Raw genomic sequence first — 22,606 nt, 5'->3', positions numbered from 1 at the left:
CCGGCTGCGACGTCCGCGACACCGACACCGACTAGCATCGCTCCGTCGGCCACGCCAGTGGTCGACCCAACGCCGACGACGACACCGGCTGCGACGTCCGCGACACCGACACCGACTAGCCCCGTGCCGACGACGGTGGTGCCACGAACACCCGCGCCATGGGTCGATCTCGGTGGCAAGTTGTTCACAGACTTGTTCTTTGACGGTGTCAACGCATGTGCGCTCGTGGCTACCAGCACCAGCACCTCCGTCATGTATGGGCTGCCGTCGCGCGCCATTGAGACGTGGGCATCTGTCAACATCGACGACTTTGCAGTCGACGCGAGCCGACCGTGTGTGAACGGCGTTGTCTACGGCACCAGTCCAAAAGATCCCGTCGTCTTTGCGCGCAACTTGGTCACCAAGGTGACGCAGTCGGTGGCGCTTCAGGCAGGCAAGAAATAAAGTGCTCCCATCACCAGCCAAGGCGTCGGCGTCCTGAAACATTGTCTCTCGATGCTGCCGTGCTGGGCAAGATCTACCGGCTCGTTGTCGCTGGCAACACAGTCTTTGTCATGGGCGCGTCGCTGGAACTCTACGTGACAACGCTCAACACGACGACGTGGTCACTCGCACCACTCACGCCGGTGCCATCAGCCTCCAAAGTCTATCGCATTAGCTCCGACGGCAACCGGGTGTGCTATGTGAGCAATCAGGCCAGTCTCTACTGCTCGACGCTGGCGTCCGGTTTGTCGACCTGGACGTTGCTGGGCCGACCGTTCAACAGCCCCGCTGTGTACGGTGACGCTCTGTACGCACTCTCGTGGGCCACCCCGACAATGGGACATCTCTTCGCGACGACCGTCGCCTAAGACGATATGTTGTACGAGTTGGTTGCCAGTATTCATAAACGATCGCATGCGACCCATAAACTCCATTAATTCCCTTTATCCCTTTAAAATGTTGTGCAAAGTCGCGTAATCACAAGCACCGGTGTCGCTCCACCCGCGTTTGGTCTCCGCAACGTCCTTCAGCTCGTCGTTAGTGGCAGCACCCGAGGAGCACTCGTCCGAACATCTGGGCTTTAGCCCCAACGCGCTCGCGGTCCCCGCGGCGGTGCCAACGCCGTCGCAAGTTCGCTCACTTACCGCATGCTACCTATCGACGCCGGCGGAGGTCTACTGCTCGACACTGCCTAGTCGACGTGTCTGGACCCTGCAGCCACGCTCATGGTCACCTGCCGTGCACCCCGACACAACGTTGCCTTGAACCTGCTCCACGACGGTGTTAGATAAGAGTTGTAAAAGTTGTTTTTTGGTTGTCATCGAATCCATCGACGACGCGTGGATGACGTGGCAGCGCCACAGGGAAGATTGACATGCTAGGTTCGCATGTACGTTTTGCTCTCAGGAAGGTGGACCTCGGACCACTAGAGCTTCGTGATGCAGTAGAGGTACTGGTCTTTTGTCTTGGCCGAGTTGAAGACGGCGTGGACTTGGAAGGTCGAGAGATGCGCAACGTCGCACTGGTACTGGCGCGTCGCCTTGGCAAAGAAGGACAAGTCCTCGGTCTCCATGCCGGGCACGTGGTGGCTGAAGCAAATGTACGCCTTCCCGCCATGCTTCAGGCACGCCATGATCGACATCAAGAGGTGCTCGTGCTACGCAGCATTTGACGCTTCGTACCAAATCGTCAACCAAGACGTACCTCCTTGTGCAGCCAGAGACACTCGGCGACGATGGCCACGTCAAAGCCGTCGCCTTGCGTTGGCGCTAGCAACGGCGCGACGTCGTCGCCCCACAGATGCCCGAGGACCGTCGCGCTGCCATTGCCGAGCTTGCTCGCGTTCCGGGCGACGTTGCGCTGCATGTTGTCAATCAAGACGGGCGCCGGGTAGTCTACCGCCGTCATCGTCGTTGTGCGCTTTGTACGCCAAGCGATCATGTACCTGTCATGACGGCGGTCGACGCGCCCAGATGCAGTGCCACAAGCGACGGCAGCGCCCTATTGCATGTACGTCAGGGTCATGCGGCGGCGGCGATGAAGTACGAGGCAGCGCCAAACTCGACCACCGCCTTGCGCTGGACGAGAGCCGGCGTCGCCGCAAAGAACTCGGAGAGGCACGTCTACAAGAGTGGTATGAGCCTGCAACAACATGCAGGCTGAGGAACGTACGGCGCCGTTCCAGACGTGGTAGGCGAAGAGCGACCCGGGCGCTTGGCCATCGTCGAGCGCCAGCGAGATCTGCATGACGATCGCCTTGTCCTTGCCGATGGCAATGTCCTGGATGATCTCGCGCTCGTCATCTTCCGTGTAGCCGCCCATGAGCTCGGCGAGACCGTCCATTCTCTTCTCGCCGCCAGCAAATGCAATCCGCGATTGCTTCCAGTGGAAGCATTACCCACGCGAAAATCCGAAACCACGCTTCCTTGTATTTTTCACGTTTCCTTGGGCCTTTTAAAGGTATCAGGATGTCAATGTGAAAAATGTGTATATTGCATTGCACACGCGTGGGAATCCGAAACCAAGAAACGGCGTCCTCCTGTCAGCATACAAATCCCAAGTTATTTCCTAATTAGGACGGTTGGGACGCGACAGGCGGTCTTCAAGCCGAGGCCAAATGAACGCTCTCGAATACCGGACAACCAATTGAGACCGACGCGCAGGATGCTGAGCCTCCGAGCGCTGACGCGGCGAGCCGCTGGCCGCGCCGCCATGAGCACCGCTGCGCCACGCCGCTCGTCCCATGCGGCCAAGGCGGCGATGACCCTGGCCGGGCTAACGGCGGCCATTGGCGGCGGCGTCTACTACGGGTCGCAGGTCGACGAGGGCTTTGCGCGGTCGCTCTACTTCTACACCAAGGCCATGCCCGCGTACATCCACTACCGGTCCAAGCAGGTGTACATCAACGACGTGCTCCAGCTCTCGCAGGACGAGCAAGACGCGCATTACGAGGAGCTCCACGACTTGTATGCGCCGACGCTGTACGACGTCGTGCTACATCTCAAGGGCTTCTACGTCAAGCTCGCCCAGATTGGGTCGACGCGCCACGACTTCTTGCCCAAGCAGTACCTCGACCGGTGCAAGATCCTCCAGAGCGACGCGCCGTCCAAGCCCATGGACGAGATCGTTGGCATCATCGAGCGGTCGTTCGGCAAGCCCATCTCCGAGATCTTTCTCTCGATCGACACCAAGCCGCTCGGCGCCGCGTCCATTGGCCAAGTGCACAAGGCCAAGCTGCTCGACGGCACGTACGTCCTTCTTCGCCATAGGACTGTCGTTACCTTCTTCCTACCCATAGAACCGTGGTTGTCAAGGTGCAGTTCCCGGAAGCCGAGCACCACTTCCGCAACGACATTGGCACGATCAAGACCTTTTGCAAGCTCGCGCAGCCCGAGCAGCTTCCATTTCTGAACGAAGTCGAGAAGCAGTTTATGACCGAGTTTGACTACCGCCGCGAAGCCGCCAACCTCGCCGAGGTCCGCGCCAACATTCAAGCGAGTCCGTACGCGACCCGGTTCGTCGTGCCCGCGCCGTACCCAGAGCTGTGCACGAAAGACGTGCTCGTGATGGAGTTCCTCGACGGCAAGAGCCTCCTCGATGGCATCCAAGACCATTTCGAGCTCATTGCCAAGGAGAAGAACACGACCATCGACGCGCTCAAGGCCGAGCAGGAGCGCGTCGACGCCGAGCGGCTGGCCAAGGGCTTGGCGCGCGAGAGCGGGCCGTCCGAAGATGAGATGCGCCAGATCCAGTCGTACTTGTACCTGCGCGAGCTCGGCACGAAGCTCCAGCATGGCCTCTACGACTACACGCTCGGGTGGATCTGGGCGCGTGCACCGGCGGCCGACGACAATGTCGACCACACCAAGTTGCTCAACTTTGCCGAGATCCTCCGCCTCATCGTCGAGGTTCACGGCTACGAGATCTTTGTCAACGGCTGCTTCAACGGCGACCCGCACCCGGGCAACATCATGCTGCTCAAGGACGGCCGCATGGGCCTCATCGACTATGGCCAGGTCAAGCACATTACAAAGGACCAGCGCGTCCGCCTCGCCAAGCTCGTGCTTGCGCTTGCGGATGGCAGTAGCGAGGACGTTGTGTATGCGATGACGCATCACATCCAGGTCAAAACCAAGCACATGGACCCGTATGTGCTCGAGAAGATGGGCCGCATCATGATGGACCGTGACGACGCGAGTGTCACCGGCGGTGTCAACATCCAGCTCTTTGCCGAGCAAATGAGCAAGCGCGACCCGCTCGTCGAGCAGTCGGACGACTTTGTCATGGCGTACCGCGTCTCGCTCCTTCTGCGCGGTTTGAGCTACGCGCTGCACTACGACATGTCGCATGCAAAGATGTGGCGGGACATCTGTGCGCGCGTGGTCGCTGAAGCCGAGACCAAGTAGATACTAGAACGACGAGAACGTTTATACTATGCACAAACATGCATGATAGAGTCGATTCGACCTTGTGGCAGCCGGCAGCAACCGTGCTTTGACCCGCACTTGATACATTGAAACGGTGTCGTGTCTCGGTCGCGACTGCAAAACTCGCTTTCGGAGGCCGTGCTTTGTGGGCTCGGTCCGTAGCCACCGCGCTCCTCCTGCACTCTGTCGCCACAGATCGAGGTCACCTTAATGCAGTCGTGAGACGAGACAAAGTGTTTTCTTTAGCAACATGGAGGAAAAATGCGGTGTCCTACGAAACTACGGTACTGCGGTGTAAGGTTTACGTCGAGATGAGCTCAATCTCGTCGTGGTCGACGCGGCTGTCGTCGTGGTCGTCGTCAAAGTAGAAGCTGTCGACTTCCTTGTCAATGTCCGAGTCGTTGAAGTCGAGAATGTCAAACTCGGGGTGGTGCTTGGTAGAGTCAAAAACGCACGACGGCCGAAGCATCGACCCGAACGGCGACGGCGGCACGTTGCTGCTGAGTTGCGTCGGCTGGCCCAAGTGCGTGTGTTCAAAGCAGAGGCTCAATCCCTCTTGCTCGACGCTCGTCGCCCGCACCAAGAGCGGCGGCTGCTGGAAGGCATTCGCAAGCTCCGTCGCCTCCATCACTGGAAACGGCGGCGCGCCATGCTGCAGTCCATTGTTCTTGGGCGTTGGGAGATCCAAAAACGTGTCGAACGGGCCAAAGTCGATGCCCGAGAACGGGTCCATGATGTCGGGCGACGCGGGGCCGCGTCGGTGGTGCGCGGTCGGCGTGCCGACGCCGGGGAAGCAGCCATCGAGCGGACCAAAGCCCGTCTGGATCTGCATGTCGCTCTCAAAGCCGCCGCCGTTCATCTTGCGCCGTGGCGTCCGCGGCTTGCCGGCTTGCAGCTCGAGCATTGTCGGGCAGTTGGGGCGCTTCTTCAAGAGCGGTTTGATGAGTTTTTTCGGCAAAATGTCCACGTGCGCCGACGTCTTGGGCTCGACGCGCACGCTGGACCGGCCAGTGTACTCAATGTGCCCATACGCCTTCTATCGATCGCATTACATTTGCACTCGGAGCGAGCCGACGCAATTACCATGGGCTCGGCCTTGTCGTCGACGCGCGGCGACGACGCCGCGTCCGCGCGCTTCTTGAGGTTGGCCATCCATTGCGCCCGAACGGGGTTGACACTGTCGCTGTCGAGACACCGGTTCTAGTCCAAGGTGTCAGTCACACGAGTCTCGAGACGCTAGGGATCCAAGTACGCGGTGGGCGACCGAGATGGGCGAGACGAGGACGCCACCGGGCGCTTGCCGTCCCATTTGCATCTTCTTGGCCGACATGACGATGGGGGTAGAGCGGATATCGAGTACTGGTGGCAAGAGATATGGAGGGCGGTTTGAAAGGCAAAACGACTAGCGAAACCCCTCGCTCGTAAATACCTTGCGGTTTGTATTCGCCTCGCGCGGTGGGTTTCGCAAGGTTGCAAGCACTGGTTTGGCCACGGATCCTGTTGGTATCCGGAAAATACAATGTGTCCGTCTTCCTCTTTGTTTGCGAGATATATGTACTCGGTACTATAGGGAATGATGGGACGATTGTGGTGGGGAGCATCAACGGGCGGCGACGAGGAAGCGAGGTCGTGGCGCTGCATCCCCGGCCGTGTCGGTTTCACTGGCGCGAAACTTGCGTGTCACTGCGTGTAACTGGCATGTGGGCGGCGCAGGTGGTGGGTGGCCGGCGCGCCACAAAGGCGGCGTTCCAGTCGCCGCATCTGCAACATGTCGTCGCGTTGCGCCACGCCATGGCGGCCAAGCAGCGACCGCCGCTGTCGACGAACCAGATTCCCGATGCGCCCCGACGGCTAAGGTTGCCGCCGACGACGATGACAAGTCTGCCAGCGACAACGACCCTTGCGCGGCTTCGGCGGCTCGTGGGCATGGTCGCACGACGCAGCGTCGCACGGTATCTTTGCGATGGCGTGCATAGCTACCTGCGCCGGCGTCTCGCCGCCCGCCGACTGCAACGCGTTTACAGGCGTCACCGACAATGTCGGCACGAGAACGGCGCCACGAGTCTCCAACGGCTCTATCGCGGCCACCAAGGACGACGCGTGGCGCTCCTGCGTTGTCAGATGCGAGCCAAGGTCCGAACCTTCTCCCTTAATCAAAGAATGGTTGGCGTCACGCGCAACGTGTAGCTGCTCGCGGCGGTGAGGCGACATGTACTGCATCGACGATGGATTAAGCACCAGCAGGTCAGATTGCCGAGTGTGTACACCTCACATGATGCGCGTAGGTCTGCGCTGTAAACACGCTGGCGCGGACTTGGCGACGCTACTGTACTCACCGCCGCAAGTCGGCAGCCATGGTGCTGCAAGCCATGGTCCGTCGGTCCCAGCAACGTCAAGCTCTCGCCGCACGCAGCCACCGATGGCAGCGCGCGTGGGTACCGTTCCAGGCACTCTTCCGGCGACACGTGGCGAGCGCGCGCTTTCAAAGCCTGCGTCGAGGCGTCGTGGCTCTGCAGCGCCGCGTTCGCTGCCACCGTCAACCTGCCGTGCCAGTGGACTCGAGCCACATTCTTAGCGAGAGATGCCATGGGGCGATTCTCACGGTGACAGACCCACCACCCGTCAAAGTCGCTGCAAAGAGGTCAACACCACGGGCGACGGTCGGCATACCCGGCAACAATGCCGCACCGATCGAAGACATGTCCAGCAGCAACGATGTCAACCTGTGCAATGGCACCGGCGCCACCCCGCGACTTGCGGGACCAGAGAACCAACGAGATGACGCGGGGAATGTAGAAGAAGACTTGCCTTCCCCAACGTCAATGGCGTTTGCAGCACCGAGCAGCAACCTATTGCTGGTCAGTGCCAGCACGGCACAGCCGATGCACGCTTACGTGCCGCAACTCTGCTTGAGTCGTCTGACGTCGGCAAGCCCCGCGCCTGTGGTCAACGCAGCCGGTCCAACCTTTTCGCAGGTTACCGTCGTCTTGAGCCAGGCGACGGTGGCGCCGACTCCACCAAAAGTAACCCTACACCTCCCTCGCGCAGCACCAAGCCACCAAGTCGCAACCAAGCACGTACGCACAACCGCCGTCACCTCAAACGCCCGACCGGTAGTATGGAAGCAGCACGTGAGTGCCAGTATCCAGCAAAGCCCCGCGACGCCAGCCGCCTGTCTCGCGGTGGCCCTGCGCCACCTCGTGGCCAGGCGACGGTACCGTCGACACCGCGCCGCCCGCCAGATCCAAAGTCATCTACGTCGGTGGCTGGCGTTTCTCGCCGTGCAACACCTGCGACTCAATGCGATTCAGAGGCTGCGGGCGGCACTGGCAGCGGACTTGGACGCCGAGTGCATATGGCCTCGCGACGACCACACGGCACCGCCGCCCGCAGCGCCGTCGTTGTACGCTTTGAACCAGCACCAATTGCCCTTTGGGTGTGTCTACCGCGCGCCACCGCCGCTCTGGACATGGTCTCATGGCAAGTGGCGCTCTACGATCGTTTCGGAGTGGCAAGCTAACCTATAGTCTTTCACTAATTTATACTAGTAGTTTTAGAAAGCTAGTCTGTGCAAAAGGTTTACGGGCAGAAGAGACACAAAGGATACCGTGCGGTACGTTCGTGTTGTCGACGCACAAGCCGTGTCCGATGGGCCAAGATTTGAGTACCTTCCTGCACAATCACTGCAGCCAGTTGGCCGCCCGCTACCCAGCAACTACACTCGACTAGCCTACTTGTATAGCACTCGTACGTCATTGAAGCCATGGCTGCAAGCAGCGTCGGCAGCCCAGCTTCAACGCAGCGACGCGTGGCAAGACTTGTGCACAAGATTTTGTTCTGAGCAGCGACGCATGCGCTCTTTGTTTTCACTCTCATTCGCACTCACTCACTCTCTCGGTGCAACATCTGTCGTTTCAACGAATCGCGACCGCGCTGGTCGAAGCCGCCACGGTTCCGCCGACGTCGCACTTTTCCATTCATCGTCGTGTACCGAGATGACCACGTCGGCGCCGTCCATCGACATCGATGCGTACCTTGCGCGCATCGGCCTCCAGCGCGACGCGCTGACCGCCGGCGTCTCGCTCACGCAGCTGGCGACGATCGTCGCCCACCACAGCCGCGCGATCCCGTTCGAGAACCTGGCGGGCTGCGGCGTCTTTCCTGTTGTGCACGCGACCAACGGCGAAGTCGTCTCGCTGCGACTCGTCGATATTGTGCAAAAGCTCGTGTACGACAAGCGCGGCGGCTACTGCTTTGAGCAGAACGGACTGCTCGCGGCCGTGCTCCGAGGCCTGGGCTACGCCGTCGCCACGCACAGCGCACGCGTCGTCATGGCCAACAACGACCCCGAAAAACCCGCCTACGACCTCTCGGGCCTCAGCCATGCGATTCTGGTCGTTGACGCAACCGATGGTAACGGCGACGTGGCCAAGTACCTCTGCGATGTCGGGTTTGGCGGGCGCGGGCAGCCACCGTGCCCGATGCGTCTGCTGCCAGGCATGGAATCGCGCGTCGACGTGGCCCACGGTGAGCGCTACGAGCTCGCTGCGGTCGCGCTGACGCACCAGTGGACGGCGTCCGAGTTCAGCGGCAGCTTTGTGCTGGCCAAGGCGCCGGTGGCCGGCGACCACATGGCTGTCTACTATCGCACAGGAAAGGACAAGCCCATGTTTCCGAGCTACGTCTTCTCGACGTCGATCGCCACGACGCAGGCGGACTATGCCATGGCCAACTGGTACTGCTCGGCGAGCCCGCTCTCGTTCTTGGCGCAGCAGCCGCTCGTGGTCCGCCGCTCCGGCACGACGCTGCTGACGCTGACCGCCAATCAATTTACAAAATACGAAGCCGGCGTCGTCGTCGAAACGCAAACCATCGACGACAAAGACGTGCTTCTCGCGCTACTTGCAACGTCGTTTGGGCTCACGCCGACGACCAAGTGCGCGTGACCGACCGCTAGTGCATGTGTGAAGATGCTAGACTATCGCGTAGTTACGACCTTGCAACTCTCATAAACCCACTAGTAGTAGTCGCGTATCTCGGTGACCAACACACCTACTGGACCAGAGCTGCTGTCAGCAAGAAAAAACTACTCCGACCGCGTGGGTGCACGTATGACCGAGCGACCAAATCGAGCTAAAATGGCCGAGCGATGGAAGACGACGTATCGCAACAGAATAGGCCGCTTCGGGTCGATGGACTTGGTTGATTCGAGTCTCGGGACTGGACCGTCTCCTGCTGTTTACATCGTGCCGCATGATTCAGTTGAGTAATTCATCGACGGCTACGGCACCGAGTTGATCGAAGCCGACAGTCTGCGGCGCACCATGTACAATATGACATTTACACCTTGGCTACCACCTCCACGAGGCAACCTTCGTGAAGATTCGTCGGCCTTTTCTCGATGATCGCCGCCCTTATCATAGGAAACCGCGCTGGCAGCCGTGCATTTTGCACGCTGTCGATCTAACAGCGCCTCGTCGATAGCAGCAGGTGTGCAGCATTTGTGGGCTCCGAGGTCGCCCGCTGATTGTCCCTGACGCGCGTCGGTGGCCGTGTTTTCCGGATGTCCGGATACGCGAGATTGCCATTGCGCCAGCCATCAACGATGACGCAGATGCACAAGGCCGCGGCCATTCGCCGCAACTTCTTGCGCTACTTCCAGCAGCACGAGCATGCGCTTGTGCCCAGCAGCTCGCTCGTGCCAAGCGCCGATCCGTCGCTCCTCTTTACGAACGCTGGCATGGTCCAGTTCAAGCAGGTCCGCCTGTCTACGCCATCGCCGCCGCTGCATCACCTGCCTGTAGGTGTTTCTGGGCAACGAGACGCGGCCGTATGCGCGCGCAACGTCGGCGCAGCGGTGCGTGCGCGCGGGCGGCAAGCACAACGACTTGGACCAGGTCGGGCTCACGGCGCGCCACCACACGTGCTTTGAGATGCTCGGCAACTTTTCGTTTGGCGACTACTTCAAGGAAGAAGCCATCTTCCACGCGTGGCAGTTCCTCACGAAGGAGCTGTCGCTGCCCGTCGAGAAGCTGCACGTGACGGTCCTCGACTCGGACGACGAAGCGGTTCAATGGTAGCGCCAGACAATACATAAAACTAGACTCATAGACGTACACTAGGTGGCGCCAAATCGCGCAGCTGCCCGATGCCAAGATCCACCGCCTCGGTGCTGAAGACAACTTTTGGGCTATGGGCGAGACAGGACCGTGCGGGCCGTGCACCGAGATCTTCTACGACCAAGGCGACGCGTTCACGTCGGCCGACGATCGGTAGCTTCGTGTCCTCTCGAAAGCATTGCTGCAGCGTAGTACTGTAGGTACCTGGAGCTTTGGAACCTCGTCTTTATGCAGCACGACCGAGCGGCGGACGGGACGCTCTCGGCGCTGCCCCGGCCGTGCGTCGACACGGGCATGGGGCTCGAGCGCATGGCGTCCGTCATGCAAGGTGTCATCTCCAACTACCACACCGACCTCTTCACGCCGCTACTGCATACGATCGCGTCGTCGCTCGATGCGCAGCTCGGCGTCACACGGTGCGTCTTCTCGTGTCCTCACCATGGCAGCTCACGCCTCTACGGTAGGTACACGCCGGCAATCGCAGCTGAGATTGCGTCCAACACGTTTGGCACCGACCGAAATGTGCAGAGCGTGCGCATCGTGGCGGACCACCTTCGCACCACGTATGCACTGCTGGCCGACGGCGTGTTCCCCTCCAACGTCGGGCGCGGCTACGTCCTCCGGCGCATCCTTCGGCGTGCGATCCGCGTCGCCGGGGCGTCGCAGCCGTTCCTCTCGACGATTCAACTGCCCAGCCTCTTGGAAATGGACGTGGCGTCCCGGCTCCAGCTCACGGGCATCGTCGAAAATGAAGAAAAAGCCTTCTTTGCCATGCAAAGCACCGGCACCCGCGCGATCGAGAAGCTCTTGCACGCGACAAGAGCCAAGCACATTACGGGCCCCGAGGCGTACAAGCTCTACGATACCTTTGGCCTCACGATCGACATGACCGAGTCGATCGCGCTCGCGCTGGGCGCGACCGTCGACGTCGACGGCTTCCAAATTGCAATGGCTACGGCGCAGGCGAATGCGGCCGACGGACCGCTGAGCGCGTCGGCGCCGCTGCTTGGCGTGACGCCGCGGGCATCGTCGACGGCGACAACGACCGAGTTTGTCGGGTACGACCAGCTCCGCGTGCCGCGGTCCAAGGTCGTGCAGTTTGAGCGGTCGGCGTCCAACGGTCTTTTGCTCCAGTTGTCGCCATCGCCATTTTATGCCGAGGGCGGTGGCCAAGTCGGCGACATTGGCTTTGTTGGCTTGGACCACTTTGGCGAAGACATTGAGCTGCCCGTGATTGGCACCACCAAGGTCGGCGAGCACGGCAGCGTCGTCCACGTGGCCATTCCCGAGCACTTGGACGTTGAGATCGTCGAGCTGCTCTTAAAAAAGTCACCGGCGGTCCATGCGGTCGTCGACGCCCGCCACCGCCAGCGCACGGCCGTGCACCACTCGGCGACGCATGTGCTCCAAGCCGGTCTTCGCCACGTGCTCGGCCCACACGTCGCTCAAGCCGGGTATGCTCTTGAACCTCAAATCTCAAATCTCAAAACTCAGCACTCGAAATGCGTAGGTCGTATGTTGGTAGCGATCGACTTCGGTTTGATTTTGCTCATTTTGGCGGCATGACCAACGACCAACTCAAGGCTGTCGAGGCATACGTCAATGACGTGGCGCTCTCGGACGCGAGTATTCGCACCGAAGAGATGGACAAGGACGCGGCGCAGGTACGACGACAATATTGTCCTCTTTTTTGCTTCAACAAATCAACGTGACGTAGGCCACTGGTGCCATTTGCGCGTTTGGCGAAAAGTACGGCGACCGCGTCCGCGTCGTGCGCATCGGCGACGTCTCGAGCGAGTTTTGCGGCGGCACCCACGCGGCCTCGGCGGCGTCGCTCTACCCGTTCGTCGTCCTCAGCGAAGCCTCGGTGGCGGCTGGCACGCGGCGCATCGAGGTACACCCACAGATATAGGGGTAGGTGTAGAATTGGTGTAGGCGGTGGCCGGTATCGAAGGCGTCAAGCGGCTCCAGGAAAAGGAAGCGCAGCTCGAACAGCTCGCGATGCAGCTGAGCACGTCGCCGGCGATGGCGTCGCAAAAGCTGACGCGTTTGGACACGCAGCTCAAGGCGCTCGAGAGCTTCTCGAGAAGCGTGACCGACCACGTTGTGTCGAGCTCGATTGCGCCGATCGCTACCGGCGTCTACGAGGCAACGCCAGTCGCCCTGCACCGCCTCGACCTCGACTGCAAGGACGCGTCGAACAGCGCCCTCCGCACCATGTACATGCAAGCGCTGCGCCGCCGCGCCGAGTTTGTGGCCAAGGCGGACGTCACCTCGGCGCACATTGTGCTCCTGGGCGACAGCATCATTTGCATGGGCAACAACCATGTGCATGCGGGCGAGGTACGCTCCTTCGATTCTGTCTGTCGCTATGGCGGTGCCATCGTCCTGCGTGATGTAGATGCTCAAGAAGATCGTCCATGGTCTTGGCTCGGGCGGTGGCAACGCAGCGTGCGGCCAAGGCAAGCTGCTCCCGAGCACCAACGTCGAAGCCGTCGTCCGCGCGGTCAGTGGCGCAACGCTGTAGAGACACGAGCGGGTTACGTAAGCTGCAAAAGAGTGCAAAGTCCATGGTTGGCAATACAGCGTACCGTACGACCAGAGCCACTGACTCAGAGACGAGGCAGCGATGCCACGGGGATGTGTAGGTCGCTCTTGGGTGCCACCGCTTCTTTGCACCACCGAAGTAGCCGTTGTCCGACACCAAGGTAAGGGGTAGGGGATTGCGGTCTGCCACCTTGCGACGTGGGTGCTGCAGCCGAGTGCCATGGTGTAGGCATTTGCTATTACAAGACGCGCATGGTATTATCGGAGGGTACATGGAGGCTAGCGACGGCGACTAGGACGGAGATACATGGTGGTGGTGTGGGAGGTTTAGATCGACATGCGGTGGCGCCGTCGCCGGGGGGCCGGCGGCTTGCCGTTGGTCGATGGGCGGAAGGTGCACTCTTCGAGCTCGCGCTGGGCGCGGAGCTGTTCGAGCTTCGAGTCCCGTTCTTGGTGGTACGACGGGTTGTAGAGACGGTTGGTGACGTCGCCACGGGCGCGCGCCGGCGATTCGAGACGCGCCGTCTTGTGCTCCAAGGCGGCAAGGCTCGTCGCCGACCGGTTGTTGCGGCGCAGGCACGGCTGGAGCTCGGGCTGGACGACACCGTCGCGGGGCCGCGGGATGCGGCTGCGGCGGCGGGACCGACCCGTGTCCGTCACCGACTCGGACTCGGTGCCACACTCGCTCGACGCATAGACCGACCAGCCGTCCGAGTCGTCCAGGTCAGACATGAGGTCCATCGAGAAGAGCGGCTCGGGCGCGTCGTTCTCGGTCGACTCGGCGATCGGCGACGGCAGCGCGGCCGGCACCGAAGGCGCCTTGACCTTGATCGACAAGACACGGTCGGCCTCGTCGTCGCCGTCTTCGGACGCAGTCGACGAGCCCGCGATCGAGCGCTCGTCTGCGACAAGGTGCTCTTTCGAAAGATTCGAATCGTCGGTTGGCGTGGCTACTGCCGAGATGATGGGCTCAGCTGCGATCTTCTCCTCGTCGTCCGGCTCGTCCGTGCTGTCCCTGGAGAGGGCTGGGGCGGCAACAATTGACGACACAACGACTGCGTTGTCGAGCGGCGCAGCGGGTGTCGGGGTGCTGGCGTCGAGGGTGGTCGCTCGCGTGGGCTCGTCGGCGGTGAGGGTCTTTGGGTCTTCGCAGCAAGTGGTCGTCACGGGCTCCGTCAACATCGTAGGCTCGATCATCGTTGACTCTTCAAGTGGCGTCGGCTCGTCCGTCGTCATGCTGTGCTGCATGTCCTCGTCGGTCATCGAGGCAGCAGGAGCTTCGTCGACCGCGACCGTAACCTGCTCGCCACCGTCGTGGACAGGTACAATCGTTGGCATCGTCTTCTTGGTAGCCGTGGTCTCGATGGCGGCGACCGGTGGCAACGGCGTACAGGCGGCGCGGAGCTGGCGCAGCGTCGGTCGCCGCCCAGCCTCTGCAGACATGGTCGACTTGCTGGCCACGAGCGGCGTGAGGACACCGGGCATGACGCCACGGTGGTGCGGTTGGCTATTGTCAAGGTGGCTACTGCTCGTCGGGCCACTGTCGTGCTCGTCGAGGCGCGCGCCGTGCACGATCGAGAGCACTGTAATGTTGAGCGTCACAAGTGTCACGAGGTCTTGCGGTGCCAGCGGCGTCGTCGGCGCGCCACGTGGCGCCGGCTTGCGCATGGCCGCATGCGTGATCGGGACGTTCCACATCAGGTACCGCTGGAGCGCCGGCGTCTGGAACATGCTGGGCATGCCGGACGGACGCTAGTCGACGATCGATGGCCAAGATGGAACTGACCCAACCGGTCGACCTTGCCACGCCCATCCGGTTGATGATATATCCGGATGTGCCCGGCGCCAATCAGAAGCCGGGAAAATCCCTCCAAATGAGGTACCCATGTGGTGCAACGTGGGAGTCGACTCGAATTCGCACAAGTAGTACCTGCACCAACGACAATCGCACGATCGCTGCTGCTTGGATGCGACCACGCTCGCGACAAGTGGGACATGGCAATACCTACAGGCAGCGTCAACGTCGACGACCTCGACGCCTCAAGTTCCGGTTGAACTTGGCATCGTGGCCCGAGCTGATACAAACTGGCCATGTCTCGCTGCCATGCTCGCCAGCAGGTGGCGCCACGTGGGCATGTCGACGCAGCGTGGTCGCCCCACGTCGTCGGTTCACGCAGCGCGCAGCGGACGCCGCTTGAAGAGTGGCCTGCGATGCGCCGCGCGTCTGAGAAACCAGCGCTGCAACGTACTGCTTTAAGGGATTCCACCCGTGCAGCCGCCTTTCTCAGGCAGCTGCACAAACGGCAATCTACGCGAACAGGGAATTTCCCACTGTGCCATCATTCTCTGACGACAGCCCGATCCTCCTCGAAGCAGCACGTATGCTGCTTGCTGGCCACCCACGCCATGTGCCCGCGGACGTTGCGTCAACACGCCTGGCGCCGGGCGAGTGGGCGTACGTGGCCGAAGGCGGCGCCAACGTCGTCTTCCGCTACACTGGCCCGTCGACGTCACCACTCCATGGGCATGTGCTGCGCATCCGCAAGGCGGGCGTCCGCGGCGCCGCACCCTCCGATATCGTGGCCTTTGCGTCCACGCATAAGCCGCTCGGTAGCGCTGTCGAGTACGCCCAAGTCGCCCAGGCCATCGACGTGCCACCGGCTTTTCTGCATGCGATGAATAATGCGCTCGCTGAAGCGGATCGGCCGGCGCACCGCCAAGCGTCGCAGCTCAACCTCGAGATGCGCACCGTGCTTTTGCTGCCCAACGTCGCGTTCGATGCAGCGGGCGCCTTCAGTGTCGAGATCAAACCGAAATTCGGCAAAGTCTTTGGCGCCTCCGACGACGTCCACGACAGCAAGCGTCTCGCGTGTCGCTTCTGCATGCACCAGCAGCTCAAGCTCGCCCAAGGCAAGGTCGACGCCGTGAGCACGTACTGCCCCATCACGCTCTTTGCGCGCGATACCATGGACCAAGCCCTCGACGAGCTCCTCGCAACGCCACAAAACAACCTCCGCGTCTTTCCCGACCGCCTTCCGATCGATCGACATGACCTTCGGCAGCTGCTCTCAACCGTCTTGCGGCGCGTGCCCGTCCTCGACGACCTCGCTCGCATGCATGCACTCGATCGCTTGGACATTGAAGGTAGACCCTCGTCATCCTCATGACTTTGCTACACGATACACTAGGTCTGTACCGGCTCACAGCTCTCAACGCGCAGCTCGCTGCCGAGACGCCGCCAATGACGACGACGCTTGGCGAGCTCGTGGCCGCTAGCAGCCTGCCCGAGGCCGTGGTGCGGACGCTTCAGAGGGCTACGCATGGCCGAGCGTGGACGACGCTGACGCTGGTGGAATGGCAAGAGCTCTACCAACAACTTGTCGACGAGTTCATGGTGGCCACGACGTACAAGGACTGCTCGCTGTTGCTGGCACTGGCGCCATGCTCGGATCTGACGGAGAATAGTGTCACGCTTCCGGACGGCACCGCGTATCAGTACCAAGTCGCGATCGTGGACTTGGACCTCAAAACGCACAAGCCGCTGCGCTTTTACTACGACCTCGATTGCGAGATTGCCCAGTCGTACACCACCTAGCCCTAGCCCTAGCCCTAGCCCTAGCCCTAGCCCTAGTCGTCTCGTAGATGGAAGAATTGAACGCAGAGGGTAGTTGTTTAGTCGATCGTTAGACGCACGCGAGTTTGGTGTCGCAGCTGCTCAAGCAGATCGCAAATGCCTGGAACGGCGAGAGCGGCCACTGAAAGTCCATCGTGAACATGTCATCGGCGACGCGGCCAAACTGGAGGACGTTGCCCATCGCCGGGTCGTCGGCGGATATCAGTTGAAAGTTCTTGACCGACGCCATCGAGACGCGGCCGCCAAAGTCGAGGCAGTACGCGCCAAGGTCTTCCCGGAACACGGGCTCGCGGTTGATGAATTTGATCAAGTCCTACGCACACACAGGTGAGCCTGGCACGAGCAAAGCAAGCGCCATGTACCGTGAGCTCGCCGACGCCCATGCGGCTCACGATGCGGTCCTTTTGGTTCGTAGGTCGGACAACCTTGCTCGACCGACCGGCTTCGTCGACATCCGGTATGCACACCTAGAGCCAAGCAACACAAATTCAGCACAAAGCGACCGAAGACGGAATCAAACCCGCATCTTGCGCGGCCCGACGCTTGTGCGGTTGGCTTCGTACGTGCAGCAGCCGAGCTCTTCGCGGATCTGGAGCACATTGTCGCCAGGCCCAAGCGCGTCTTGGCCGTTGGTCGCATCTTGGATCTTGGCCACCTAGTTGTCGATCAGGAATCATAGGACACGATAGACACTATTGTATATGAACCTTTTGCGGGTCCCGGCCATTGTCGTAGAGGGTGAAGACCGTTCCGAGAAAGTTCGAGCCCATGCGGCCGACGCGCGATGCGTCATCGCACGCGGCCGTGGTGTAGATCGCGTAGTTGGCGGTCATGTTCTTGCGCAGCTGCTTCTTGGCGGCGAGGAGGAACCGGTCCGGCTCGTCCGTACCAATGCGACCTTGCAGGTAGAGCTCGTAGCCGTACTGCTTGAAGAGGCCCTTGTAGACCTGCTTGACGTAGCAGCGGACGATGCCAGCGTCCAACGGCACCGGGCGCAGCACGGTCGCTTTCAGATCTACGCGCTGCATGAGCCCTCGTCGTTGCGTGGATGATGTAAGGAACCTGTAAAGTCGAGTGTTTGCGTGGGCTCCATTGCGAGCGGATCGCACGGGCCGCGACAGAGCGGGCAGCTGCCCGATTGCCCAAGCCAGGCCATGATACAGCGGTAATGCACGGATGCGCCCGTGCAGGCGCCGACGCAGGGCAGCGGGTACGGCCGCCTCCGCTCTGTAAAGTCGTCCATGCAGATGAGGCAGCAGTTTTCTTCGGCGGCGGCGGGCGACGGCAGCGTGGCCGACGGCGTGCATGCACGCGGCGAGTTGTGGACTGCGGCGCTGGCGACCGACGGTTTCCAGGCCGGGCGTGCGCGCGGCGACTGCGGCAGCGAGCGCACCATGTCTTCTTCGAGCTGGCGCAGCGAGTGCGGCGACGCGGGCGCGGCCGCGGCCGTCGGCAACGGCGGCGTCTCCGAGGTGCGTAGGGTGGTGCGGGCAAGCGCCGCTAGCAGCGCGTCTTGGCTCTCCTGAGTCATCGGCGGCGGAGCTCCAGCCGGCGTCGGCGCAATGGCCATCGAGATCTGGACCGTGTCGGGGCTAAGGCTCGGGCTGGCCATGGCAGCGGGACGAAGAAAAGGACCACGGGAAGTTGTGAGCGGGGACTGACGGGACGTTGCGTGATGCCATTGGTTGAAATCCTGCACCGTATAAATAGGCCCGACAGCCAATGCATACAAACACCAAGAGAGTCGAATTACATACGATTGTTCGACCGACCCTGATTCGTGCAAATGTCGAAAAAGAAACTGAATTTCCACCAATCAGAGCTCTTATCATTGTGCCAACGTGGCGACGTCGTCGTCTTGTTGTCCTTATTGTCCTGCTACTACGTAGTACACTTCTATGAACTAACTAAGTGTGGCCTCCGAACGAGGAGTGGAAAGCGCAGTCGAGTGCAGAGGTAACCTTGGTGTTGTCGCAGCGTCGCGACGCACAGAGACGCCACACGTCTTGCCGGTGCGATCAGGTCGGAAATGCCGTCGCTCTACAGCGCACTGGCTTTTACAGAGCGACCTCCAGAACGAGCCCAGCACGAGACAGTCTACAGACGATCGATGATCCTTGCTCTTAGTCGAAGCCAAAGTAAGCTCCCGTAGCTGTGCCCAGCTCTGACGCACGCAGCATTACATCCCACCACCCACGTCGTATACTTCTACGCGCGTCGTGGTTATGGTTCGGACACGCTCAATAGCACAGACAACATTGTACATTGTCATGTCCTCCTTGGCGTCTACCACCCGGCTGGTCCCCAGTAAGCGGCCCATCGTTGGCTGTGGCACGAACGGGCGTTTCAAAATGACGTGGCATGCGCGCATGCCATCCGGATACGGTTGTGGGAAATGGTACGTGAAAAACCCGTGGGAAATGTGAGAAACGTGGCAGCACCAGACGCGACTTCGGTCCCCACGCCACGCAATATGTAAACGTCCCACAATGCAGCACAATATTGTCATTATTCTTTGTGACACGCACCAAAACAAGACATAATGACAACTAGGCGGCGACGATGGACAGCGTCGCCCGCAAGAGGCCGTTGGCCCGGACAGCATCGCAGTGGAAGAACCCGAGATCCGGCTGCGGCTTGGCCAGCACGATAACGGCGCCGGACGCGTCGACAGACGGCGCAGTCGACGTCCAGCGTCTCGTGTAGCACGGGCCAGACGCGCGGGACCGCGTCGGCAGCCGCCATCGCCGCAGCACATGGGGCGGCCCGCGCCAAGAGCGGCTGCAACAAGTGGCGCGCCGACGGCAGCTCGACCGCCACGACCTTTGCATGCCACGGCAAGAGCACATTCGCCACGACATCGCTCAAGTACGTCGCCGGGATGCGCGCGAGGGACTCGATGGCCGTGGTCGCGAGCGCTGGCAGCGCCGCCTCGACGCCAAGCCCATGCAGAAGGTTGAACGTTTGGGCGACGAGCTGGAGGCGGTCCACAGTGACGCCCGGCGACGCACTCGACGCGTCACGGCCGAGCTGCGTCTGCAAGTGCTCTACGGCCATCGTTGGCATAGCATCGGTGACGGCGTTGGCGACCCAAACCCTAGCCATAGCCCTGCTCCTAGCCTGATTTGATTGGACAACTAGCAGTGCGTCAAAGCCACTTGGCGAGACAGTCCATCGATAGTCAGTCTATTCAAACGCAGCGAGAGCATCCGACTACTTGCAGATAGCACAACTTGTCTATCGATCGGTCATCAAAGCCTGACACATGTCCTTCACACAACGCGTTCTGCATGATATACCACCTGGGGCTAGGGCGAGGCTAGGGTTCGGGTTCGGACGCGGGCTCGTCCATCGCCAGCGTTGCGCGGATCTGCGCCATGGCACGCAGCACGTCCTCTTCATCTCGCACCGCTTGGCCATCTTGCTTGAAGAGCATCGTCGTGCGGTCGCTTGGGCGAGAGACGACGGTCACCGCTCCCAAAAGCGGCTCGGGTCGCTGCAGCACGGACGCCAAGTGCAGACACATGGCCTTCTCAGCAACGTACAAAAAGCCGCGTGTCTCTTCGGCAAGGAACACCGTCACCTTGCGGCACTGCGCACAGTGGCACGGCAGCGCCAGGTGCAGTGGCTGCCACAGGTGCATCGTCGGCGTCGCCTCGCGCAGCACCGTCGTCCACGCGACCTCGAGCGCCGGCCGCAGTCGCATGCGCGCGGCTGCTGGCATCGTGGCGGCTACCATCGCATGCCACGGCGCGATTAGCTCCATCGCAAAAGCGCGCTTTGCAGCGTCCGACGCATTCGATGCCGGCACCGACAGCCCTTTGCCAAGACTGTGCAAGAGGTAGTTGTGGCGGGCAGCGAACGGTAGAGTACTACTTGTAGTACATGCCACGCCGTCGCTCGACGTGGACGACCACCGAGCGTCGACAAGCGCGTCGATGCTCGTGGAAACCACCGTTGGCACGTCGACGCGCGACGTGTACGAGTGCAGCGCGGCCATGCCAAACTCGAGAGACGAGCGGTCAAGCACGTGCGCAACAGCCTTCTTGAGGAGCTTGGTCGACGCGCCAAAGACCTGGAGCACGGCCAGCGATGCACCATACCCGTCATGATCGCTGCATACCGCTGCCCACAAACTGCTCTGGACATGGGCGACAAACGGCGCGAGATGCGTCGGCGAGACGTCGGTGCGCACGCGCCACACCGCCTTGGCGACCACGTCCAGCGTGCACAGTCGTCGACGCAGGTGCTTGGACTTGAGCAGCGCGAGGAGGTTGGCGCACGCGTCAATGCCAAACGCGTCATATCGCCATGCTTCCAGACGCAGCAGATGCACAACAAGCTGCGTCGCGGCCTCGGCATCAGGCTCTGCCCCGTCGACGCCCCGCGAAAGCGCCGTGAGGATGGCGCTGTAGCAGTCCTGAATGACCGCCTTGAGATCGCCATTTCGCCCGGCAAGACACAACATCGATACGAGCAGCGCAGACGCCACATGAAGCGACTGGACGTTGGTGCATCGTGCGGTCACGAGCCGCAGCAGCGCTGGGTGCACCGTCGCAGCGCCGACTTGCTCGAGCACGAGGCGCAGCCAGGCCGTTGTACTGTCCAGCGTGCGCGAATCGAAGGAAAGCCCGTCTTGGAGAAAGGTGAGAAGCAGGTCGACGTCGCCGAGGGCGAGGAGCGTGTTGCCAAAAGAAATTGGGTCGGGCACGTCGTAGCCGCCGTGGAGAGCAATGACGTCGTCCATACCGTCGCCAAACATGCCGTTGATTGCGGTCGCCAGTGCGGCGATCGATGCATCGCCCTTCCGACCGCAACGAGACGTCGAGCGCATCGCGGCTTCAAGCACCTGAAGCGACCGGCGGAACCCGACGAGGCGCGCACGGTGGATGCGCGGCCAAAACGCAATGCAGATGGTGGTCGGCGAGCTCGTTGGGCGCACCGTGTACGTGGCGAGGTCCATGGCCTTGCCGAGCGGCTTGTCGATAAGCGCCGACGTGACGGCCAGTGGCACATGGCAGGTCGCAAACGCAGCGACGCCGATAATGCGGTTGCTCTGCGTACTCGCCTCGTAGACGCCGTCGCAGACCACCTCGATAGTACACTCGTGGGTTGAAGTTGGTGCTACGCCATACAACTCGTCGTCGTCGTACAAGTAGTCGAGGTCGCAGGGCCGATGGTCGAGGTCTACCTCAAGCGGCTTCTCGCGGTCGCCGTGCACCACATGCGTCGGCGACGCCACGCGGACCAGCGCCACGTCCAAGCAGCCGCACGCAAGCAGCTCGTCGACGACCGCCTTGTCGGCCGCCGACATCGCGTCAAAGGCGAGCGCATCGCCCATCGTCGCCGTCGTTGGAAGATGGAACATGGTCTGTCGCTGGCGATGGGCAGAGGCGGCCGCCACCAGCTCGGCACGGGACATCACCCCGGGTTGCATGCTCGACGGCAAGATCGCAAATGACACTGCAACGGGCCCAGACGATCCGGATACAAAGCACCGTTCGGATACGGCGTGGGATATTTTGGCCAATCCCGTGCAAGAGTTATCCACACACTGTCGACGTCCAAGCCGTCGCAGTTGCGGTACACCTCCAATCGCGACAGGACGTAGCATGTTGAGCTCGTCGCAACCTCGGCTCTCGCTGTACGCAGTAAGAGCGCTTTCGTGTTCTGCCGCTACTTGGCGACCGAGCTGCCCCCTCGGTGGCGCGGTTGTTGCGATCGCACGGGATTGGCTATAAATGCGATTCGTGTGGCCAATGGAAAAAGTCCAGAAAATGATTTTTATTGCGTCTCGAGCGTTGGACTTGCAACGCGCGTCGTTCCTGGGTAATCCCATAGCGCTACACTGGGCCTGTGATCCGTGGTCATCCCTGCGTACTAGTAGCAGCGCAAAG

General features: G+C 61.3%; 12 protein-coding genes across 12 annotated transcripts in view; 6 read left to right on the top strand and 6 right to left on the bottom strand.

The window, feature by feature from the left end:
• SDRG_15038 (hypothetical protein) overlaps positions 1-920 on the top strand; it is a 1,216-nt gene extending 296 nt beyond the window's left edge. The window contains exons 2-3 of the mRNA XM_008621201.1: positions 36-417; positions 462-920. Of these exons, the coding sequence (XP_008619423.1) occupies positions 36-417; positions 462-851 (772 nt within the window). The 3' untranslated portion in view covers positions 852-920. The remainder of the gene's footprint in view (positions 1-35; positions 418-461) is intronic.
• A 323-nt stretch (positions 921-1,243) lies between these two features.
• On the bottom strand, positions 1,244-2,357 carry SDRG_15037 (hypothetical protein). The gene is made up of 5 exons (XM_008621200.1): positions 2,155-2,357; positions 2,029-2,105; positions 1,928-1,983; positions 1,687-1,877; positions 1,244-1,639 (listed from the first exon to the last, which is right to left on the bottom strand). Exons 1-5 carry the CDS (start codon positions 2,323-2,325, stop codon positions 1,409-1,411), a joined length of 726 nt encoding a protein of 241 aa, XP_008619422.1. The 5' UTR covers positions 2,326-2,357; the 3' UTR covers positions 1,244-1,408.
• A 253-nt stretch (positions 2,358-2,610) lies between these two features.
• Positions 2,611-4,506, top strand: SDRG_15036 (hypothetical protein). Its single transcript, XM_008621199.1, has 2 exons — positions 2,611-3,230; positions 3,281-4,506. The coding sequence occupies exons 1-2, from the start codon at positions 2,647-2,649 to the stop codon at positions 4,386-4,388; spliced, it is 1,692 nt and encodes a 563-aa protein (XP_008619421.1). The 5' UTR covers positions 2,611-2,646; the 3' UTR covers positions 4,389-4,506.
• A 122-nt stretch (positions 4,507-4,628) lies between these two features.
• Positions 4,629-5,780, bottom strand: SDRG_15035 (hypothetical protein). The gene is made up of 3 exons (XM_008621198.1): positions 5,662-5,780; positions 5,493-5,609; positions 4,629-5,445 (listed from the first exon to the last, which is right to left on the bottom strand). The coding sequence occupies exons 1-3, from the start codon at positions 5,737-5,739 to the stop codon at positions 4,711-4,713; spliced, it is 930 nt and encodes a 309-aa protein (XP_008619420.1). The 5' UTR covers positions 5,740-5,780; the 3' UTR covers positions 4,629-4,710.
• A 322-nt stretch (positions 5,781-6,102) lies between these two features.
• Positions 6,103-6,414, top strand: SDRG_15034 (hypothetical protein; the record flags this gene model as incomplete). Its single annotated transcript, XM_008621197.1, has 1 exon — positions 6,103-6,414. A coding segment is annotated over one exon (311 nt), but the record flags the coding sequence as incomplete, so codon positions are not given.
• A 1,871-nt stretch (positions 6,415-8,285) lies between these two features.
• SDRG_15033 (hypothetical protein) lies at positions 8,286-9,519 on the top strand. Its single transcript, XM_008621196.1, has one exon. It carries the CDS (start codon positions 8,405-8,407, stop codon positions 9,353-9,355), a length of 951 nt encoding a protein of 316 aa, XP_008619418.1. The 5' UTR covers positions 8,286-8,404; the 3' UTR covers positions 9,356-9,519.
• Positions 9,520-9,983: 464 nt separating this feature from the next.
• SDRG_15032 (alanyl-tRNA synthetase) lies at positions 9,984-13,114 on the top strand. Its single transcript, XM_008621195.1, has 9 exons — positions 9,984-10,167; positions 10,214-10,485; positions 10,532-10,681; positions 10,729-10,944; positions 10,993-11,982; positions 12,039-12,192; positions 12,246-12,422; positions 12,464-12,871; positions 12,930-13,114. The coding sequence occupies exons 1-9, from the start codon at positions 10,015-10,017 to the stop codon at positions 13,053-13,055; spliced, it is 2,646 nt and encodes an 881-aa protein (XP_008619417.1). The 5' UTR covers positions 9,984-10,014; the 3' UTR covers positions 13,056-13,114.
• A 177-nt stretch (positions 13,115-13,291) lies between these two features.
• Positions 13,292-14,871, bottom strand: SDRG_15031 (hypothetical protein). Its single transcript, XM_008621194.1, has one exon. It carries the CDS (start codon positions 14,813-14,815, stop codon positions 13,403-13,405), a length of 1,413 nt encoding a protein of 470 aa, XP_008619416.1. The 5' UTR covers positions 14,816-14,871; the 3' UTR covers positions 13,292-13,402.
• Positions 14,872-15,456: 585 nt separating this feature from the next.
• Positions 15,457-16,670, top strand: SDRG_15030 (hypothetical protein; the record flags this gene model as incomplete). Its single annotated transcript, XM_008621193.1, has 2 exons — positions 15,457-16,219; positions 16,264-16,670. The coding sequence occupies 2 exons, from the start codon at positions 15,457-15,459 to the stop codon at positions 16,668-16,670; spliced, it is 1,170 nt and encodes a 389-aa protein (XP_008619415.1).
• Positions 16,671-16,718: 48 nt separating this feature from the next.
• SDRG_15029 (hypothetical protein) lies at positions 16,719-18,372 on the bottom strand. Its single transcript, XM_008621192.1, has 5 exons — positions 17,772-18,372; positions 17,417-17,724; positions 17,230-17,364; positions 17,072-17,176; positions 16,719-17,022 (listed from the first exon to the last, which is right to left on the bottom strand). The coding sequence occupies exons 1-5, from the start codon at positions 18,319-18,321 to the stop codon at positions 16,759-16,761; spliced, it is 1,362 nt and encodes a 453-aa protein (XP_008619414.1). The 5' UTR covers positions 18,322-18,372; the 3' UTR covers positions 16,719-16,758.
• Positions 18,373-19,258: 886 nt separating this feature from the next.
• Positions 19,259-19,766, bottom strand: SDRG_15028 (hypothetical protein; the record flags this gene model as incomplete). The annotated part of the gene is made up of 2 exons (XM_008621191.1): positions 19,259-19,339; positions 19,386-19,766. The coding sequence occupies 2 exons, from the start codon at positions 19,764-19,766 to the stop codon at positions 19,259-19,261; spliced, it is 462 nt and encodes a 153-aa protein (XP_008619413.1).
• Positions 19,767-19,878: 112 nt separating this feature from the next.
• SDRG_15027 (hypothetical protein) lies at positions 19,879-22,156 on the bottom strand. Its single transcript, XM_008621190.1, has one exon. The coding sequence runs from the start codon at positions 22,144-22,146 to the stop codon at positions 20,029-20,031; it is 2,118 nt and encodes a 705-aa protein (XP_008619412.1). The 5' UTR covers positions 22,147-22,156; the 3' UTR covers positions 19,879-20,028.
• Positions 22,157-22,606: the final 450 nt, after the last annotated feature.

The sequence above is a fragment of the Saprolegnia diclina genome (genome assembly GCF_000281045.1).
Source record: "Saprolegnia diclina VS20 unplaced genomic scaffold supercont1.83, whole genome shotgun sequence".
Lineage (NCBI taxonomy): Eukaryota > Oomycota > Saprolegniomycetes > Saprolegniales > Saprolegniaceae > Saprolegnia > Saprolegnia diclina.
Note: the sequence above shows the minus strand (reverse complement) of the source record. Positions and strands in the feature narration are given on the sequence as shown.

Coding starts and splice junctions, on each gene's coding strand:
- SDRG_15037 (XM_008621200.1), bottom strand. CDS start 2,325: ATGGACGGTCTCGCCGAGCTCATGGGCGGCTACACGGAAGATGACGAG. Junction 2,106..2,154: donor ACCACGTCTGGAACGGCGCC/GTACGTTCCTCA, acceptor CCACTCTTGTAG/ACGTGCCTCTCCGAGTTCTT. Junction 1,640..1,686: donor GTCTCTGGCTGCACAAGGAG/GTACGTCTTGGT, acceptor AATGCTGCGTAG/CACGAGCACCTCTTGATGTC.
- SDRG_15036 (XM_008621199.1), top strand. CDS start 2,647: ATGCTGAGCCTCCGAGCGCTGACGCGGCGAGCCGCTGGCCGCGCCGCC. Junction 3,231..3,280: donor GCCAAGCTGCTCGACGGCAC/GTACGTCCTTCT, acceptor TCCTACCCATAG/AACCGTGGTTGTCAAGGTGC.
- SDRG_15035 (XM_008621198.1), bottom strand. CDS start 5,739: ATGTCGGCCAAGAAGATGCAAATGGGACGGCAAGCGCCCGGTGGCGTC. Junction 5,610..5,661: donor CCATCTCGGTCGCCCACCGC/GTACTTGGATCC, acceptor ACCTTGGACTAG/AACCGGTGTCTCGACAGCGA. Junction 5,446..5,492: donor ACGACAAGGCCGAGCCCATG/GTAATTGCGTCG, acceptor TGCGATCGATAG/AAGGCGTATGGGCACATTGA.
- SDRG_15033 (XM_008621196.1), top strand. CDS start 8,405: ATGACCACGTCGGCGCCGTCCATCGACATCGATGCGTACCTTGCGCGC.
- SDRG_15032 (XM_008621195.1), top strand. CDS start 10,015: ATGACGCAGATGCACAAGGCCGCGGCCATTCGCCGCAACTTCTTGCGC. Junction 10,682..10,728: donor TTCACGTCGGCCGACGATCG/GTAGCTTCGTGT, acceptor GTAGTACTGTAG/GTACCTGGAGCTTTGGAACC. Junction 12,872..12,929: donor ACCATGTGCATGCGGGCGAG/GTACGCTCCTTC, acceptor TGCGTGATGTAG/ATGCTCAAGAAGATCGTCCA.
- SDRG_15031 (XM_008621194.1), bottom strand. CDS start 14,815: ATGCCCAGCATGTTCCAGACGCCGGCGCTCCAGCGGTACCTGATGTGG.
- SDRG_15029 (XM_008621192.1), bottom strand. CDS start 18,321: ATGGCCAGCCCGAGCCTTAGCCCCGACACGGTCCAGATCTCGATGGCC. Junction 17,177..17,229: donor TCGGGCCGCGCAAGATGCGG/GTTTGATTCCGT, acceptor GCTTGGCTCTAG/GTGTGCATACCGGATGTCGA. Junction 17,023..17,071: donor TGGGCGTCGGCGAGCTCACG/GTACATGGCGCT, acceptor GTGTGTGCGTAG/GACTTGATCAAATTCATCAA.
- SDRG_15027 (XM_008621190.1), bottom strand. CDS start 22,146: ATGCAACCCGGGGTGATGTCCCGTGCCGAGCTGGTGGCGGCCGCCTCT.